Here is a 19,417-nt window from a genome sequence, read left to right on the forward strand (position 1 = left end):
ATTAGTAATGTGGTGGTGAGGTGTTGGCAGTGGGGAGGGGGGTACTGTTCTATAGTCCTATGAATAGGTCTCAGTCTTTCAGTGAGCCTGTACAACCAGACTATGAACTTTACCTGCGCTTTTCAGTCCTCCTTCCCCCTTTATGTGGGAAAGGATGACTAGAGTGGACTAAAGATGGGTATTTCCCTTCCTCCATGTACAAGGCTAAGCCAGCTGGAGTTGGATATTTCCTTCTCCCAGGTCCTCCCTGCCAGAAGCACAGGGGGATTTTTCTCTGATATTCACTGTGAGAACCTAGCAGCACTATGGGATGTAAAACTCACAAATATCTGAGGGACTCCCAAGGACTGGATGCCTGGGAGTTTTATTTCTCAGACTTAACCCACACTCAGTCTCAAGCAAATTGTTAAGTACAGTTCAGTTTTCCCTACCTGGGCACTGGTTCCTGTGGGTTTCAGCTTGTGGGTTTCTGCTCCAATAAGTTCTACTGTTGGATCTCTCTAATTGTAGTAGCGGTTTTCCTTGTGACCTCACTTCTCTTACAGATCTAAAAAGAGTTGATTTTTCAGTTTGTTCAGCTTTTCATTTGTTAGACTGGAGAGGCGACTTTCAAGCTTGTTAGGCACAGGGCTAGAATATTGGAAATCTGTACTGAATCCTTACATTTGAGGATAACTGCCATTTCTACTATGTTATGTGTTCTTACACGGACACATGAAATATTCCTCCACTTACATAGGCCTTCTTTAATATCTTTCAATAGTTTTATAATTTTCTTCATAAAGGTCTTATACATCTTGTGCTGCTATAATAAAATACCATAGACTGAGTGGGTTAACTAACAGAACTTTATTTTCTCAGTTTTGGAGGCTGGAAGTCCAAGATCAGGGTGCTGGCATGGTTGGGTTCTTGTGAGCTCTCTTTCCGGCCTGCAGATGGCTGCCTTCCTGCTGTGTCCTCACATGGCAAAGAGCCCTGGTGGCTTCTTACAAGGGTGCGATTTCTACTGGATCAGGGCGCTATACTTATGACCCCATTTAACCTTAATCTCTCTCCTTAAAGCCTTATTTCTAATGCAGTCACATTGTGGTGGGGGGGGGGGGAGCGAGGGGATGCTGGTTAGGGGTTCCACATAGGAATTCTGAGAAGATACATTTCAGTTAATAGTACAATGGTTTGTTAGATTTAGTCCTAAATACTAAATATTTTTGATGCTATTATAAATGGTTTCATTTTTCTTATTATACTCTTAAATGTTTTATGGTAAATGAACATATAATTTTTGTTTACTGATTTTATAAGAATTTGCTTTTATACAAAAAATAGCAAATAACAGATCTAAGAATGATATTACCAAATTTTAACTTTTCTGAAAATTTTTTTTTTGCAAATGTCTTTATTTCAGATTCATTGCTACACAGAGTCACATAATCCTCAAAATCTAAGTCTACAACTGATCATCACAAGATCCCTGTCCATATACACATTAGTTAGACGGAGGGAAAAATTCTGTACAATATTTTAGTAGTTACATGATTTGAAAGCAATAGTGAATTGGTGAAAACTGAAGAACTTTCAATGCATTACACACAGGATAACTATTCTCAAATATAAGAAACTAGGCAATAAAAGAAAACTTTCTGTTCAGTTACAGAAGAATGCTAAAGGCATTTTATGATGAAAGAAATGCTTTAAGTTAGTACACAACCTACTGGGTAAATAAAACTGCTACATAAATTGGTACTTTTGTTCTTGAATATTTGTAGTATGGTATTACCCATTTACCTGACATTTAATAATACATAAAGTTCAAGTCTGGGTTCTCAAGACAGTTACTTGATAATTTTGAATGGTGTCTGGTGTACCCAGTGTTTTTTTCATTTATCTTTCACTTTCTGGGACACTCAATTTGCTGTTTTTCCTTTCACATGCCCCTGTTTGCACATATGGCCAAGCGACCACCTGTAACAGGGAAGTCTCATGTTATTAGTTACACAGGTAAGGGAAGTTGCATATACCCACTCCTCCTATCCAGTCTGTTGACTTAAAGCAGCAGGGGCAACCTAGCACCTAAATCTTTTCTTTACACACACACACACACACACACACACACACACACACACACACACAAAATAGTAGACACTTCTTTCATCTATCTCTTCTGTTTTAGTGGGACTGTGCAATGCTGGAACAATAATCTAGAATGTCCTGAATGGTGAATTCCATCGTGACGCCAGATCCAGGATAACAGCGAGCTATCAAACCTTCAAAGTGCTTATACTGGCGTATAAATTCATCTTGCATAGAGTGCCACACCACCTATTATAAAAATGAAAATAGTTACTAAATTATGAATGGAAATATATAATCAAGTTAAGTAGAAATAATGTCAAGACATATTCTAAGAATTTAGCAGTGTAATGGTTAAGAACATGCACCCTGGCTCCTTAGACTTAGAACATATGTGACCCTGATTATGTTGAATCACTACCCTGTGCATCAAGCTCCTCATCTGGAAGCCAGGGTAGTAACAATGATACCTTCCTCATAAGTTTCTTGTGAGGATTAAATGAGTGCATGAGTGTATGTAAAGTGCTTAGAACATGTTTGACATAGCAAGCACTCATTACATTTTAGCCATTATTATATCTACTACAATATCCAATACCGATGTGTATTTACACAATTATATATGGAACTAAGACTAGTAATTAAATGGAATGCAACAGTTAATGCTTAAATTTCATTTCAGATGAAAGTTTAAAAAGTTCTTTAGCTAAAATTGATGATACAAAACATTGCTTGATGCTATGAAGGACACCAAGATGGATTATCTGCAATCCAAGGGTTTATGATTTAGCAGTGGGAATAACTATGTAGACACCTATCAAGGCAGAATCTGATTTTACATTGACATATTAGCTAATACTAACAGGTTACATTTATTTATTTATTTATTTTCCTCAATGTTTATTTTTTTTCTGAAAGAGAGAGTGAGTGTGAGCAGGGGAGGGACAGAGAGAGATGGAGTGAGAGAATCTCAAGCAGAATCCATGCTCAGCACAGAGCCCAAGGTAGGGCTCAATCTCATAACCACAAAATTACAACCTGAGCTGATATCAAGAGTTGGATTCTTCAACGACTGAGCCACCCAGGCATCCATAACAGGTTACATTTATTGATGCTTACTGTGTATCAGCACAGTACAAAGGCTTTATATATGTATCATCCTATTTACATCTCATGACTAGCTGGTGAGGGTGGGTGCTATGACCATCATCACTATCCAACAGATAGTATTCTTCCAGGATTTTTCCTCATAAACCCTAAACATCATAAATACTAAATTCCTGTCACCTTAAGTCTATTTGCTAAAGCGTATTACACTTTTGGCTTTACATCTTTTAGCTCATGGTATTTCATCCACCTGGAATGTCACTCCTTTTGCTTTATCTGTACCTACCTGAATTTCAGAGGCTGACACAAATGCAATAACCCTCATGAAGCCTTTGATGATGTTGAAATCTGAATTATTCTCACTCACGTCTGGGTCTTTCAGTATGGTTTAAGAAAAATGGCTCAATTTGGGGTTTAAATCTGGCTCTACCATCCGTTAGCTATGAGATCTTGGTCATGTTACTCCACCTCCCTAAGCTTTTGATTTTCTCATCTGTAAAATGGCAATGACAATAATAGTAGTGTCCACTATATGAGGGAGGTATTATTTCCACTTTTCAAATAAGAAAATTGAGGCTCAGAGAGGTTAAGCAACTTGCCTGAAGTCATACAACTTAATCTGGAGCTGCATTTCTAACTCTGGCCCCCATGCTCAGCATCACTCCGCTGTACTATGCTCTATTCCATTTAGTTACCTTCCTCAAATCTAAAAAACAAACAAAAACCTCAAAAAAAACCCACAGCCCTAAGCAAAACAACTAATGTCTCAAAACAATAAAGCAGAAATGTAAGATAAACAGGAATAGCCATATAAACTTATATTATCAATGTTGTTCCTTTCTTCCTCACAACTCATTAATCTGGCCTATAATTTATGGAACTTTCCTCCTGCACTAAAACAGAAAATCTGTAGCTTTTCTAGATGACTCCTGGAGAAAAGCAATATATGTAAAGATGTGCAATTTAGGATGGTTAAAGGAACTAAGCATACCTGAAGTAAGTTCTCCTCTTCGCATAAATGTTTATCAACCTTTTTGTAGAGGTTATCTAGACCTTTTTTCACTTCCTTTCCAGGATACTCTTTAATGACTTTACGAAGTTCTTGTTTGTTAAATGCAAGTTGATAGCTTACTTCCTCCTCTCTTATACCCTGTGCCACACGAGCTTCAACACCTTCAAAGAAATGCTTCAAGGAAATGAAAAGAAATAATGGTAAGCACTGCTTTTATTACCACTTAAATTAAAAAAAAAAAAACCTTCATTATAAAATAGTATTTATTCACTGTATTAAACTCAGAAAATATATTAAAAATGTATCACACTACTCATTTTAGATTTCCTTCTAGTCTTTTCTTGTAAATATATAAATTAGGTTATATTATATGTTGTATTTCCCATTTAATATTTTGTTTTCTCCAAACTATAAATTTTAACAGCTGCATAATATTCTATCTAATGGCTGAACTACAATTTATTCATTGCTCCTGTATTGAATATTTAACATTTTTCACTTTTTCAGAGTTGGCAAAATCTACTCCGATTAAATTTATTGTACACACAGTGGTCATAAATATTTTTCATACAAAAGTATTTACCCACAATACTGATTACTTTCCAGTACAAATTTCAAGGTCTATGATTCCTTAGTTGAGGAGCATCATTTTAAGTATTCTGAAGATTCTTCAAATACATAATTTGCTTCCAAGTTCAATCAATTTATATTTCTATCAATAGGACACGAAACTGCTACTTATCACATAATCATCAGAATTACCACAATTTAAAGAAATTACATTTTGATGAGTGAAAAGGTTTATTTGTTGTTTTATTTCATGACTCTTTGGCTATAAATGAAATTAACCTGATTTCATATTTTATAGTATATTCAGAACCCTTGCCCATTTATACATTGGGATCTTAGTGCTTTCCTTATTGATTTTAAAAAGGCATTTTATATTAAATATACTGACTATTGTATTGTTACAAATATTCATTTCAGGTCATCTTTGAAATATATTTGTTTTTTAAATACGCAGTTTTTATTGATTGACACGCCTTTATGTGAGTACTGTACAATATGATTTAATGCTGACAAGCCAAATCTCCTCTCGTTACTTTTCTCTAAAATTTTCTTGGCAAGTACTATTTGTTTTTCATTAAATTATTATGCTTTTGCTAATAACTTTTTTGATAAATTTATTCCTGGTGCTTTTAAAAATTTTGTTTCTACATAAACTTTTTGTTTTTTAAGTTCATCTGTTTATTTTGAGACAAGGAGAGAGAGAGATTGTGTGTGTGCATGTGCACATGCAAGCAGGGAAGCACCGGGGGTGGGGGGGAGAGAAAATCTCAGGTAGCCCCTGTGCTGGCAGTGCAGAGCCTTATGTAGGGCTTGATCTCATAAACTGTGATATCATGACCTGAGCCAAAATCAAGAGTCACACACTGAACTGACTGAGTCACCCAGGCGCCCCTGTTTCTACATAACCTTTTAATTGGTTGTTATAACATACCAGAAATAAATTATTTTTTTATACACTTATTTCAAATCCTGCTACTTTATCATAGATCAGTAATTTCAACCTATTATATATAGGTAATTATAATCTTAACTTTCCTTTCCATATCTTTTATTTATGTTTCTGGTCTTATTGCATTGGCTAGAGCTTCCGTAACAATGTTAAATATTAAAGGATCTAGCAATGATTCTGCTTTAAATTTTATTTCAAAGGGAATGGTTCTAGTGTTGCAGTTAAGTACCAAGTAGACTTTAGGTCTGAGAAAGACCTTTTACCCTAGAGAAATAATATCTGTCTGTTCTTAAGTTTTAGAAGGAATTGGTTGTGGATTTGATTAAATGTCTTTTAAGCATTTGTTGTTGACAACATATATATATTTTGGCTCTAATTTCAAGTTAAAAACTTATGAAAGAGCACTAATCACATTGTGGACAAAGTTATCTAGAAGGGTCCACTGAAGCTTCCACTATTGTAAAGTTCTCTAAAACCATCCATTCTTAATTGTAATAATCAAATACGCTCTGGAGAATGACTCACTTCAGAAAAGGAAGGGAAAGAAAAAGGCAATGAAAAAAGCAATTTTTGGTTTTCTTTTTATCTTGATAAAGTTTTCAAAATCTTCATTTGAACTAGGGTTAGAGATGAGCCATTTATGAGGAAAAAAGAGAACTTGGTACAATGGAAAAGCCTAATCTAGGGTTCATTCCCCCAGCTTTGCTACTTGCCAGTTATTATGACTTCAAGCAAGTTTATTTACTTTCAGTTTCTTCATTTGTAAAATGGGTTGATGCTACCTTAGCCCAGATCATTTTTCGCAAGAATTAAAATAAGGTATAGAGCACCTAATAGTGTCTTAGCACACTGGAACCTTTGATAACTGAGTCACTCCTTCCTTATCCTTTTGCATCAATACATGAGCAAATTAGTATGAATGTGTTATTCATATCTAAATACATGATATACAGGTTCAAAATCAGGAAAATTCACTGAATGAAAATATACTTACATTTAGCTTTTCAAGAGGTTGCCCTAAAGAATAAATGACATAAGACTGAAGGTGATCTGTGTATTTTTGTTTGGCTTCTTTTTTTTCAGCTTCTAGACATGAGATTTTCAAACGAGACAGTGTTGCAAAAATATGGTGAAAGTTTTCCATCATAACTACATCCCTGGGGGTCTTCTGGCTTTCATTTGCTACTTTCTCCACTAAAATCAAAAAAAGAAAAAATATAATAACATTTTGATATGAATAGGACCATATTTAGCTATAAAAGTATTTACATGATTTTTTTCATTTGTAAGTTTAAGAAGTAAGCACATTTCTGGACTTAATAAAATATACTAAAGGGTTTTCATATCCACTTAAATCTAATTAAAAAATCACTCTAAAACAGTCATATATATATGTGTGTGTGTGTGTGTCTGTGTATATAAATGTGTATATATACACATTTGCATATATACAAATATTTCAAATACACTAAATCTGGATTAGTATTTGCAATCTTCAGCCAAAGAAATTCTAAATTGCTCAAGTACTTAAAAATGTAGAAAGCAAATAAATAAACAAATACAATCACAAGTACCAGGGAAAATAAAGCTAATTAAAAAAACAAAAACAAAAACAAAACTTTTGTAATAGCATGACCTTTTTAAGAATGGTCCAAAAACTTAGAAGTCATAAAGGGAAAGATAAATAAATCTGACATGAAATTTCAAAGCTCTTGCATGGTAAAAAAAAAAAAAACAAAAAAAAAACAAAAAAAAACAACAAAAAAAAAACCCAACCATAAACACAATCAATTTATAGCCTATTAGGTCAACAAAGAATAAAAAGACTGATAATATCTACTAATATCCAGCATTAATGAGATGTGATGAAAACTCTCACCAACCGTTCAGAACACTAAACTGGTTTAACCTTTCTGTATGGCAATTTGGCAAAGGCCTTGAGATATACGCAAACCTTTTGACCTGGTAATTCCATTTCCAGTAATTTGCCCCAAGGAAATGACTGGACAAGAATACAAAAATATATGCAAAAAATTAGAAACAAACTAAATACCTATTAATAGGAGATTTGATAAATAATAACACATGGAATACTATGCGGTCATGAAAATGATTATAGTAATAACATAAATTGACAAGGAAAGGCACTAGAATTATGGAGTAGCAGGTTATATTAAAGAACACACACACACACACACACACACACACACACACTCTCAACATACACATATATATGAAGGAGAAATATTAAATAGTTTGGAAGGATAAAAATTAAATGTTATCTCTGCCTGATGAGATTACAAATTATTTTCTTCTTGATTTTTAAAATTTGTTTTTTTATTTTTGCGGGTGTGTAATGAGCATGTATTACTTTACAATCAGACAAAGAAAAGCTACTGTGAATTTCAAAAGAAATCTCAACCATACAAACATCCAATCATGTAATTTATCCATCTTTCCCTTGACCTGATCCCACCGAAAATGTTATATGTAATTGGTAAGATGATTCCTCTTCCTGTCAATTGTCTCAGCTTTTAAAATTCCTGACTACATGCAATCAGATCATTTATCTGAAACTAAATGGCACATCCTACTGTTTCTGTAACTTAATTGTGGGATCTGATACTACAGGAAGACAGTGAATTATATGGTATTTTAGCATTAATCTACCTTATGGGACAGAAATGAAAACTGAGGCCTAAAGAAGTATATTGATTTGCTTAAGGTTACACAGACATTTGCTAAGATGCAAATGTAAAATCTCATTTTTAATTTTTAAATTTTTTTAAAAGGTCATTTTTGGGGATTAAAAAAGGAATTTCAATTTTGCATAGTGATAAGCCCATATGAACCCTAAAATAGAAGTGGTTCCTGATGAATATGAATGGGTTTTATTTTTCAGGTTCAAGAAATAATTACTTTCAGAAAGTTAAAAAAGACTATAGAATATGGAAAATGAACATATCTATCCTCCAACTTGAATTACCATAATAGTGAAAACAACCAACCAAAAAATTCTTTAGAACATAACAAAAGCTTACCATTAACAAATACTCCTCTGATAAGTTTGGTATATGCTTTATCTAGATCTCCACGACGCTCAGCATTTTTAAAGATTGATTCTGCGAGTCCAGCAAATTCTTCAAATTCAGCAACAAATGGAAGAATTCCTACTTTACTCTTTTTTGAGATCTTTACTTCTTCCATTTGCCTTATTTGATTACTCTAATGTTAGACAGAAAGCAAGGGAGAGAAAGAGCCAGGCAGCTTAGAAACAACATATAGTCATAAGCAAATGTATACATCATAGTGGCAGGACATAATTTAGTACCTAGAACATTTTGGATGTTTACTAATTACAGATTAATATGATAGGGATCACCAAAAAAAAACTATTTTCATAAATTAAAACCATAAGAGACTCTTAACTACAGAGAACAAACGGAGGGTTGATGGAGGTATGTGGGCCGGGGGATGGGCTAAATGGGTGATGGGTATTAAGGAGGACACTTGTTGTGATGAGCACTGGGTGTTATATGTAAGTGGTGAATCACTGAATTCTACTCCTGAAACCAATTTTACTGTAAATGTATCCTAACTAGAACTTAAATAAAAACTTCAAATTTTAAAAAAGTACATATATTTTAAGAAAATAACATCAAGGAAAAAAAAATCCAAATTATTTAAAACAAGATACAATCAAACCTTGTGAACCTCAAGTATTTATTTGTTCAAAGAAAAACAAGCAATAAACAATTCTGTTATTCATGAAAGTAAGTATAAGGCAATTGTTTACCTTGGGGCAGACTAGATAACAGAGCACACACAGGATTCCTCTAGGTTATTTCTGGTTGCTGGCCATGTGGCCAAGTTTTAGAACCATAGTCATTTCCAATTCTCATTAGCCTAAATTTTGTGTTTGGATAGAGCAGTTCTTTAATTTCTGGGTGTGAGAACAGAGAGGGAGAACAGACATTTCTACTACGGATTTACATACTATATAGTTTTCCATGTATCCATCAGTTACTTATTCTAAAATTATTTCAGCAAAGTGCTTGTGTGCGATGTTGACAAAGTAAAAGAGGGATAGCTCATATAGACAAAACCTAGACATTTGGGTCAAAAAGATCCACAAATTCAATTACGGTTCTGTGTACTTCTCAGAGGATCTAGATATATTCACAGTAAGAATTACACTGCTAAATACTATAAGATCATTTTTACTTCTACCTAAAATTTCATAAATGATTTTGGGGGTATAACTTGAAAATCAAATGACATGTGGCTTAGAAAAGTAATTACTTCCAGGCTACAGATATTAGTATTAGAAAGTCCTGTGGAGCACTGTCACCCATTTGATATTATCTTTATTACTATGGCATACCCATTTTATTGCGCTTCACTTTTTTCCAACAGCATTTGCTAACTTCACGTCTCTGTGTCACATTTTGGTAACTGGCAATATTTCAAGCTTTTTTGATCATTATTATTATATTTGTAAGGATCTTCTGTGATGCATGATCTTTTGTTTGGCTTGCCACAAACCATGTCCGTATAAGCTGGCAGAGTTAATCAATAAATGTGTGTATTCTGACTACTCTACCAACCAGCCATTCCTCCATCTCCCTCCCTCTCCTAAGGCCTAGACACAATTTTATTTTCTGAGACACAATATTGACATGAGGCCATTTAATAGCCCTATAATGGCCTCTAAGTGTTCAAAGGAAAGGAATAATCCACACGTTTCTCACTTTAAATCAACAACTAAAAATGATTAAGCCTAGTGAGGAAGGCATATCAAAAGAGGACACGCTGAAAGGTAGGCCTTTTGCGTCAAATAGTCAAGTTGTGAATGCAAAGAAAAAGTTTTTGAAGGAAATGAAAAGTGTTACTCCAGTGAACACACAAATGGTAAGAAAGCAAATTAGCCTTATTGCTGATAATGCAAAAAATCTGAGTGGTCAGGATAGAAGATCAAGCCAGCCACAACATCCTCTTAAACCAAAGCCTAATCCAGAGCAAGGACCTAACTCTTCTCAATTCTATGAAGGTTGAGAGAGGTGAGGAAGATGCAGAAGAAAAGTCTGAAGCTAGCAGAGGTTGGTTCATGAGGTTTAAGGAAAGAAGCCGTCTCCATAACATAAAGTGCAAGGTGAGGCAGCAAGTGCTGATGTAGAAGCTGCAAGTTACCCAGAAGGTCGCGCTAAGATCATTAATCAAAGTGGCTACACTGAGCGACAGATTTTCAGTGTAGACACAACAGTCTTATTTTGGGAGAAGATGTCATTTAGGACTTTCATAGGTACAGAGACATCAATGTCTGGCTTCAAAGCCTTGGGACAGGCTCACTTGTTAGGGGCTAATGTTGGTGACTTTAAGTTGAAGCCAATGCCCATTTACCATTCCCCAAATCGTAGGGCCCTCAAGAATTATGCAAATTTATTCTGCTTCTGCTCCATAAATAGAATAAGAAAGCCTGGATGATAGCTCATCTGTTTACAACATGATTTATGGACTATTTTAAGCTCACTGTTGAGACCTACTATTCAGAAAACAGATTCCTTACAAAATATGACTGCTCAATGACAACGCACCTGGTTACCCAAGAGCTCTGATGGAGATGCACAATGAGATTAATGGTGTTTACGTGTTTGCTGACACAACATCCATTCTGCAGCCCATGGATCAAGGAATCATTTCAACTTTCAAGTTTTATTATTTAAGAAAAATATTTTGGGGGTGCCTGGGTGGCTCAGTCGGTTAAGCAGCCGACTTCAGCTCAGGTCATGATCTTGCAGTCCGTGAGTTCGAGCCCCGTGTCAGGCTCTGTGCTGACAGCTTGGAGCCTGGAGCCTGTTTCAGATTCTGTGTCTCCCTCTCTCTGACCCTCCCCCGTTCATGCTCGGCCTCTCTCTGTCTCAAAAATAAATAAATGTTAAAAAAAATTAATAAAAAAAATATTTTTGATTTTGTATCTGATGAATCAGGGCAAAATAAATTAAAAACCTTCTGAAGAGGATTCACCATTCTAGATGCCAATAAGAACACTTGTGTTTCATGGGAAGAGGTCAAAAGCATCAACATGAACAGGAGTTTGAAAGAAGATGCTTCTACCCTCATGGATGACTGTGAAGGGTTCAAGACTTCAGTGGAGGAAGTAACTGCAGATATGGTGGAAATAACAAGAGAACTAGAAGTGGAGCCTAATGATGTAACTGAATTGCTACAATCTCATGATAAAACTTTAATAGATGAGGACATGCTTCTTATGGATGAGTTAAGAAAGTGGTTTCTTGGGATAGAACATACTTCTGTTAAAGATGCTGTGAAGACTGTTGAAATGACAGCAACAGATTTAGAACTAAGTTTAGAATTTACATAAACTTAGTTGATAAAGCAGCGGCAGGGTTGAGAGGACTGACTCCAATTTTGAAAGAAGTTCTGTGGATAGAATGTTATCAAACAGCATCCTATGCTATAGAGAAATTGTTTGTGAAAAGAAGAGTTGATTTATGGGGCAAACTTCATTGTTGTCTTATTTTAAGAAACTGCCACAGCCACCCCAGCCTTCAGTAATCATCACCTTGATCACTTAGCAGCCATAAACCTGGAGTCAAGACCTTCCATCAGAGAAAAGATGACAACTCACTGAAAGTTCAGATGATGGTCAGCATTTTTTAGCTTTTATTTATATTTTTATAATATAAAATATTTTTATATTATATATATTGTTTTTTAGACATTGAACATTAAATAGACTAAATTATAGTGTAAAAATAAGTTTTATATGTACTGGGAAACCAAAAAATTCATGTGCATTCACTTTGTTGCAATACTGGCTTTACTGTAATACTAGCTCTATTGTGGTTCAGCTGAAGCTGAAATATTTCTGAGGTATTCTTGTATTCCAATATTTATTTATCAGTATTGATAACTGTGAAGAGTAAAAATGAATGCAGTAGAGAGGGTAGTGTAAGACTGCAGGCACTGGAACCAGACTGTCTGGGTACGAATACCAACTCTATTACTTTGACCTGGAGAAAGTAACATAACGTCTCAGAGCATCTACCTTATGTAGAGGGGAGGAGGTTGTGAGGATTAGATGAGATAATGTGTGCCAGGTGCTTAGATCAGCATCTGGTACACAGTGAGCACTAATTTAGAATGCTGGCCTATGGTTGTTATTAAACTGCATGAAGATTTTTGTTTAGTGTGGCACTTAAATTTTTTTAGATGTTTTTTCATTTTCTGGAGAGAGAGAGAGAGAGAGAGAGAGAGAGAGAGAGAGAGAGAGCACGCGTGAGTGAGGGAGGGTCAGAGAGAGAGGGAGACACAGAATCAGAAGCAGGTTCCAGGCTCTGAGCTGTCAGCACAGAGCCTGATGCGGGGCTCGAAATCATAAACCGTGAGATCACGACCTGAGCCGAAGTTGGAGCTTAACCAACTGAGCAACCCCGGTGTGCCCAGTGGGGTATTAAAATGCACAGGATGTAATTATAGCATGAATATACTTAAATATTAAAAGGAAATATTCTAGGGGCACCTTGGGTGGCTCAGTCGGTTGAGTGTCTGACTTCGGCTCAGGCCATGGTCTCACGGTCCATGAGTTCGAGCCCCACAGCGGGTCTGTGATGACAGCTCAGAACCTGCAGCTTGCTTTGGATTCTGTGTCTCCCTCTCTCTCTGCCCCTTCCCTACTCACACTCTCTCTCAAAAATAAATAAACGTTAAAAAAAAAAAAAGGAAATACTCTAAATGACATTTGTCTTTTCTGACTTTGTAACTCGTAGAATAGAAACAATGCATTCATTTAAGAAAAGAGCCATCAATGCAAAAATGAACTACTGGGACCTCATCAAAATAAAAAGCTTCTGCACAGCGAAGGAAACAATCAGCAAAACTAAAAGGCAACTGACAGAATGGGAGAAGATATTTGCAAATGACATATCAGATAAAGGGTTAGTATCCAAAATCTATAAAGAACTTATCAAACTCAACACCCAAAAACAAATAATCCAGTGAAGAAATGGGCAAAAGACAGGAATAGACACTTCTCCAAGGAAGACATCCAGATGGCCAACTGACACATGAAAAAATGCTCCACATCACTCATCATCAGGGAAATACAAATCAAAACCACAATGAGATACCACCTCACACCTGTCAGAGTGGCAAACATTAACAACTCAGGCAACAACACATGTTGGCGAGGATGCAGAGAAAGAGGATCTCTTTTGCACTGTTGGTGGCAATGCAAGCTGGTGCAGCCACTCTGGAAAACAGTATGGAGGTTCCTCAAAAAACTAAAAATAGAGCTCCCCTAACGACCCAGCAATTGCACTACTAGGCATTTATCCACGGGATACAAGTGAGCTGTTTTGAAGGGACACATGCACCCCCATGTTTATAGCAGCACTATCGACAATAGCCAAAGTATGGAAAGAGCCCAAATGTCCATCGATGGATGAATGGATAAAGAAGATGTGGTAAACACACACACACACATACATACACACACATATATACATGCAATGGAGTATTACTCGGCAATCAAAAAGAATGAAATCTTGCCATTTGCAACAATGTGGATGGAACTGGAGGGTATTATGCTAAGTGAAATTAGAGAAAAACAAAAATCATATGATTTCACTCATATGAGGACATTAAGAGACAAAACAGATGAACATAAGGAAGGGAAACAAAAATAATATAAAAACAGGGAGGGGGACAAAACAGAAGAGACTCATAAATATGAAGAACAAACTGAGGGTTATTGGAGGGGTTGTGGGAGGTGGGATGGGCTAAATGGGTAAGGGACATTAAGGAAACTACTCCTGAAATCATTGTTTCACTATATGGTAACTAATTTGAATGTAAATTTAAAAAAATAAAAAAGTAAAATAAAAAAAAGAGCCATCAATGAACTAAATCTTATAAAAATAAAATTTCTCTCAAGCTCATTGTACACATTACTTGCAGCTTATTACTCGACACAGAGGTTACTCGGTGATTAAGACTATAACTTTGATGTGAGGCACATAGCATGTGAGGCTTATCTGTGCTTTGTTCTTGGCAACTTAACCAAATCACATCACTCTCAAAGGTTTAAGGACGCAAATCCGCATTACTAAAGTGAGGAATCCCGGAAAGCAAATTAAGCACAGGTAAGAATGTATAGGACCGCAGAGCCGAGCTTGGTAGTACTTGATATGTCACTTACTTCCTATTTTAGCTCTAGTTCAGGCTAGGCTAGCTTTCTTAGTCCTGTTCTTTGAAGAACACCAGATACTTTGATCTTGGCCACCAAATGAAGAGCCAAACACAGGCGCTATCCCATTTTCTACAGCCATCTGACATTCGTGCTTTTGGCTCAATACAAACAGACCCATTCAAGGTCTGCCTTAGGTCCTAATCTTGTCCCAAATACCAAAACATAGAACACTTATGGAGTACACACAATCCACCAGACACTGAGAAGACAGGAGTTAAAATAAGACACAGAGATGAGAGGCGGCAGAAGGAACTATCCTTCCCTATAGTGACAAAAGATAGATCCTTTAGAAATATATGCAATTTTATGAGAAAATATTTGAGTTTGCACCTTTGTCTAAGTTAATTTTGCTTTGTTTCTCCACTGCTCTGTTTTGAGAATAACATGAACATTCTTTAATAAACTATTATTAATTACTACCACTGGCAGCAGCGTGAGCACCACCACCGCCATTATGAGCCATCAGTTAGTAAGGCCTTATTGCTGTGCAAGGCAGTGTGCTAAGCACTTCATTTGAACCCACATCTACATTTACCTGACACTACATCCTAGGCTTTTAGCAATTATGTTCTGTTGGACTGACAGATGGTAGATAAAGTTATATTTTACTAATAAAAGCAACAAAGCCTTCATAATCTGGAAATGCATAGTGTCCTCATGACTTAGTGTTCCTGCTATGTCACACAGGACTCATTATCTTAGTCTTGAGCAGCTCTTCCTTTTCCCTCTGGCTCTCAGCTTGTGGTCAGAACCTCCAAGTTTATCATCACCTCTGGGGAAGGTGGAAGAGGGAAGAGGATAAGCCTTAAGTGGTCAAATTTCAAAGTATTTAAAATCCCAAGTGAAATCATGTGGTAAGGAAAGAGGATTAACAAAGTCTATTGAGGTGACATTTAAGTTTCTATAGTGAACACATACATACTGCCTTCATACTTTAAAAACTCAATAAATATTATTTTTAAAAGGTGTAAGAATAATATGGATTTTAATTGCCCTTAATGTTTTTATCTCCCATTATTTTATGGGTATTCAAGAACTGGATATATCTTAGAGGTTACACAGTAGAAATATTCAAATGATAGCCATCAAATTTTACATATTAGCTACATTAATAAAATGAACCTTTTATTTTGGAACCTGGCACAGCTCAGTTCATACCTACAAACTTACCAAAACCTAGCAGACAAATATAGGTAATAATTTTTCTTTTTTTCTAGAAGGAAGAAAATAATGATTACTGGAAGTTATTATAAGAACAATGTATTCTTAAAATAGAGCAATATGATTATTAATTACAGCTGTTAAACTAGTAAACTAATAAAACTAATTAAATAAAAATTTAAACAACTAAAATAATCCAATTATTAATTTTCTTATTAGAATATGTTTTAAAAACAACAACAACAATAAATCTAAGTGATAGTTTCAGCCGTTTCATGTGATCTGTGGTCCCTAATTGGTTAACTGAGATTTCTTTTAGTGTTTTATTTTTGTTTAATGTTTATTTTTGAGAGAGGGAAAGAGACAGAGTATGAGTTGGGGAGGGGCAGAGAGAGAGGGAGACATAGGCTCCAGGCTCTGAGCTGTCAGCACAGAGCCCGACACGGGGCTCGAACTCATGAACCACAAGATCATGACCTGAGCCAAAGACAGACGTTTAACCAACTGAGCCACTCAGGTGCCCCAGTTAACTGAGATTTCAGTTGACCTAGTGGATCTCTGAAGCAGCTGCTACCTCTATGCCACGGGCTCCAGAACTTGCCAAGATTCAAAGTGTAGAAGGGAAAGTAGCCAGTATAGTATCATCAAACTCTGTTCATATAAATTGCAGCCGACACCTTGCTTCAGGGCTTTGAGGGATGTGAAGAGCAGATCCCCCAATGGCAAGCTGAAAATCTCTTGATTTAAATACATTTACCTATTTTTGCAATCATTAGAACTCTAAGTTACTTAAAAAAAAAAAAAACTTACAATGCATTTGTCAAAGTTCCTTTTGACAGTCACCAAAACATTTCCCAATGTAGTACTCAAGAAAGAAGCAGGATCCACATTTTGTGCAGTCCACACATGATGACTCATTTTGACAAGCATGTAAAGGGAGTTAAAGCTATCAATTTTGTCTCCTAATGCAATTAGGTTGTTCAGTTCTGGCTCAATGCAGCGAAATATTTTAATCATCATTTGGCGGATCATATCTTTTCTGTTCAGAAAACATACAAAACAGATTACAAGTTTCAAGTGTTTTCATCTTTAACTTTAATCCACTGCATACATACAGAATGACTAAAACTTATTACTTCAATTAAAAATGTCCAAAAATGACGAACTAATTCTTCTACATCAGTTTCCAACATAAAAATATTTTTTTGAAGTTAAGTTTTATTACTCAAAACATAACTTGATGTCATTTGTAAAGCTGGATCCTGAAATGTGCTTTGTAATTTCTGAGAAATATGCAATTCAAATGCTACTTCTTACCAGCAAACATCAAAATTGATTGCACTTTTTTGTGATTACCAGAGCAAAGAAGAGTCAAACAGGACTGATTTTAACTCAGTAAGATGTCAAGAAGACACTAGGTACACGTGTCAGTGCTCTGAGTACAGTCACATTACCAGAGTCATCTGCCCCCCCCCCCCCTCCCCGCCATTGGAGCGGCATTCCCCGAGGCTCAATTTTAAGGTTTTTTTCCTCCCAAAGAAATGACAGATAGTAACAAACACATACTCTGATGAAACTGGCAGTGGCGCGCCAGCATTATGTTGCCGGGATAATGTTCCTCCATCTACGTCCTCTGCTTCAGTCTGCAAAAATTATTCAGGTACTTTACATAACAAAAGACCAACAATTTGACTATATAGCAAAAGCCTGCTCAGTCTTAAAATTCCTAGGAGAGAATACATTATGAAAACCAATGATTTTTAAAACTGTATAATTTAGTATGTTGCTTAAGAATGTTTATGAGATGTTTTGCTCTTAGATTTGATCTGAGAATTATTGTAGGCTGAGAAGTTGTGCTTGTGTGTGTGCACAGGAGGGGAAAGCAGGGACAGGAGGTACAGGAGGCTCAGAGCGGGTGTGGGAATGGAGTGGGGGAGCAGCTCAAAAAAACCAGAACAAACTTTTAAGACAATTTTAAAAATTAAAGAAATCTTATCAATCATTCAAATAAAACTCTGGCATTTAAAAAATGCTATTAAAAATTCTTACAGAGGCTAACAAATAAGCAAATTTCTACCATCATCATCTACAACAACATTCATTTTAGATTGCTTTTTATGTTGGTTCTGTTAAGGTGACCTTAATTTAAAAATCATTTCATTGGGGTGTCTGGGTGGCTCAGTTTGTTAAGCATCCGACTCTTTTATTATTTTTTATTTACTATTATTTTTTTTAAATGTTTATTTATTTTTGAGAGACAGAAAGAGACAAAGCATGAGTGGGGGAGGAGCACAGAGAGGGAGACACATACATCTTTTTAAAACATTTTTTAATGTTGATTTGTTTTTGAGAGAGACAGAACACGAGCAGGGGAGAGGCAGAGAGAGAGAGGCAGACACAGAATCTGAAGCAGGCTCCAGGCTCCGAGCTGTCAACACAGAGCCCAACACGGGGCTCGAACTCACAAACAGTATGATTATGACCTGAACTGAAGTTGGACGCTTCACCAACTGAGTCACCCAGGCGCCCCAACATCCGACTCTTGATTTCAACTCAGGTCACGACCTCACAGTTCATGGGGTTGAGCCCCGCGTTGAGCTCCATGCTGGTGGTGTGGAGCTTGCTTGGGATTCTCTCTCCCTCTCTCTGCCCCTCCCCAACTTGCGCCATTTCTGTCTCTCTTAAAATAAACTTAAAAAAAAAAAATCACTTTATTTGGGGCGCTTGGGTGGCTCAGTCGGTTAAGGATCCAACTCTAGATCTCAGGGTCATGAGTTCAAGCCTGTGCTGGGCTTCATGCTAGGCATGGAGCCTACTTTAAAAAAAAAATTATTTGCATTGTGCTTTTAAGTTTTTCAAAATATTGCAGCAGTCTTTCATTTTATTTTCTTACATTTATGCCACCTGAGAGGCATGCTAAACAGGCATTATTATTATATTCTTGTACAGATGAGGAAAACTGGGGATTAAACAATTGGTTTAAGGTCTTAATGCTAGTTAGTAGCAAAGACATAAGAAAGATTCAGATTTGAGGCTTCTTTCTTTCTTCTTCTTTTTTTTTCCTAGACCATGGTTTATATACTCAAATATTTTTTTTTAATTATATTTTTTCTTGGTGACTACTAAAATGCTAAAATTTCTTTTGAATAATGTCTTTTACAAAATGTCTTATATTCAGACATTTTCCACCCTCACTAATTTAGAGGATATTTAAGCCTAAGACAGTCTGGAGTATTAAATTAGATGCTCAAAGTCTATCACTGTTTTTGTTATCTCG

The 19,417-nt window shown here is 35.9% G+C and overlaps 1 protein-coding gene across 10 annotated transcripts in view; it reads right to left on the reverse strand.

The window, feature by feature from the left end:
• Positions 1 to 830: 830 nt before the first annotated feature.
• The window catches only part of EXOC1 (exocyst complex component 1), a 61,724-nt gene continuing 43,137 nt past the window's right edge, over positions 831 to 19,417 (reverse strand). For all 10 annotated transcript variants that reach the window (XM_043604578.1, XM_043604559.1, XM_043604585.1 and 7 more), the window contains 6 exons: positions 17,707 to 17,783; positions 16,951 to 17,179; positions 8,750 to 8,933; positions 6,703 to 6,902; positions 4,169 to 4,363; positions 831 to 2,319 (listed from right to left, as the gene is read on the reverse strand). In XM_043604578.1, coding sequence (XP_043460513.1) covers positions 2,167 to 2,319; positions 4,169 to 4,363; positions 6,703 to 6,902; positions 8,750 to 8,933; positions 16,951 to 17,179; positions 17,707 to 17,783 — 1,038 coding nt within the window. In that variant the 3' untranslated portion in view covers positions 831 to 2,166. The remainder of the gene's footprint in view (positions 2,320 to 4,168; positions 4,364 to 6,702; positions 6,903 to 8,749; positions 8,934 to 16,950; positions 17,180 to 17,706; positions 17,784 to 19,417) is intronic.

The sequence above is a fragment of the Prionailurus bengalensis genome, chromosome B1, assembly GCF_016509475.1.
Source record: "Prionailurus bengalensis isolate Pbe53 chromosome B1, Fcat_Pben_1.1_paternal_pri, whole genome shotgun sequence".
Classification (NCBI taxonomy): Eukaryota; Metazoa; Chordata; class Mammalia; order Carnivora; family Felidae; genus Prionailurus; species Prionailurus bengalensis.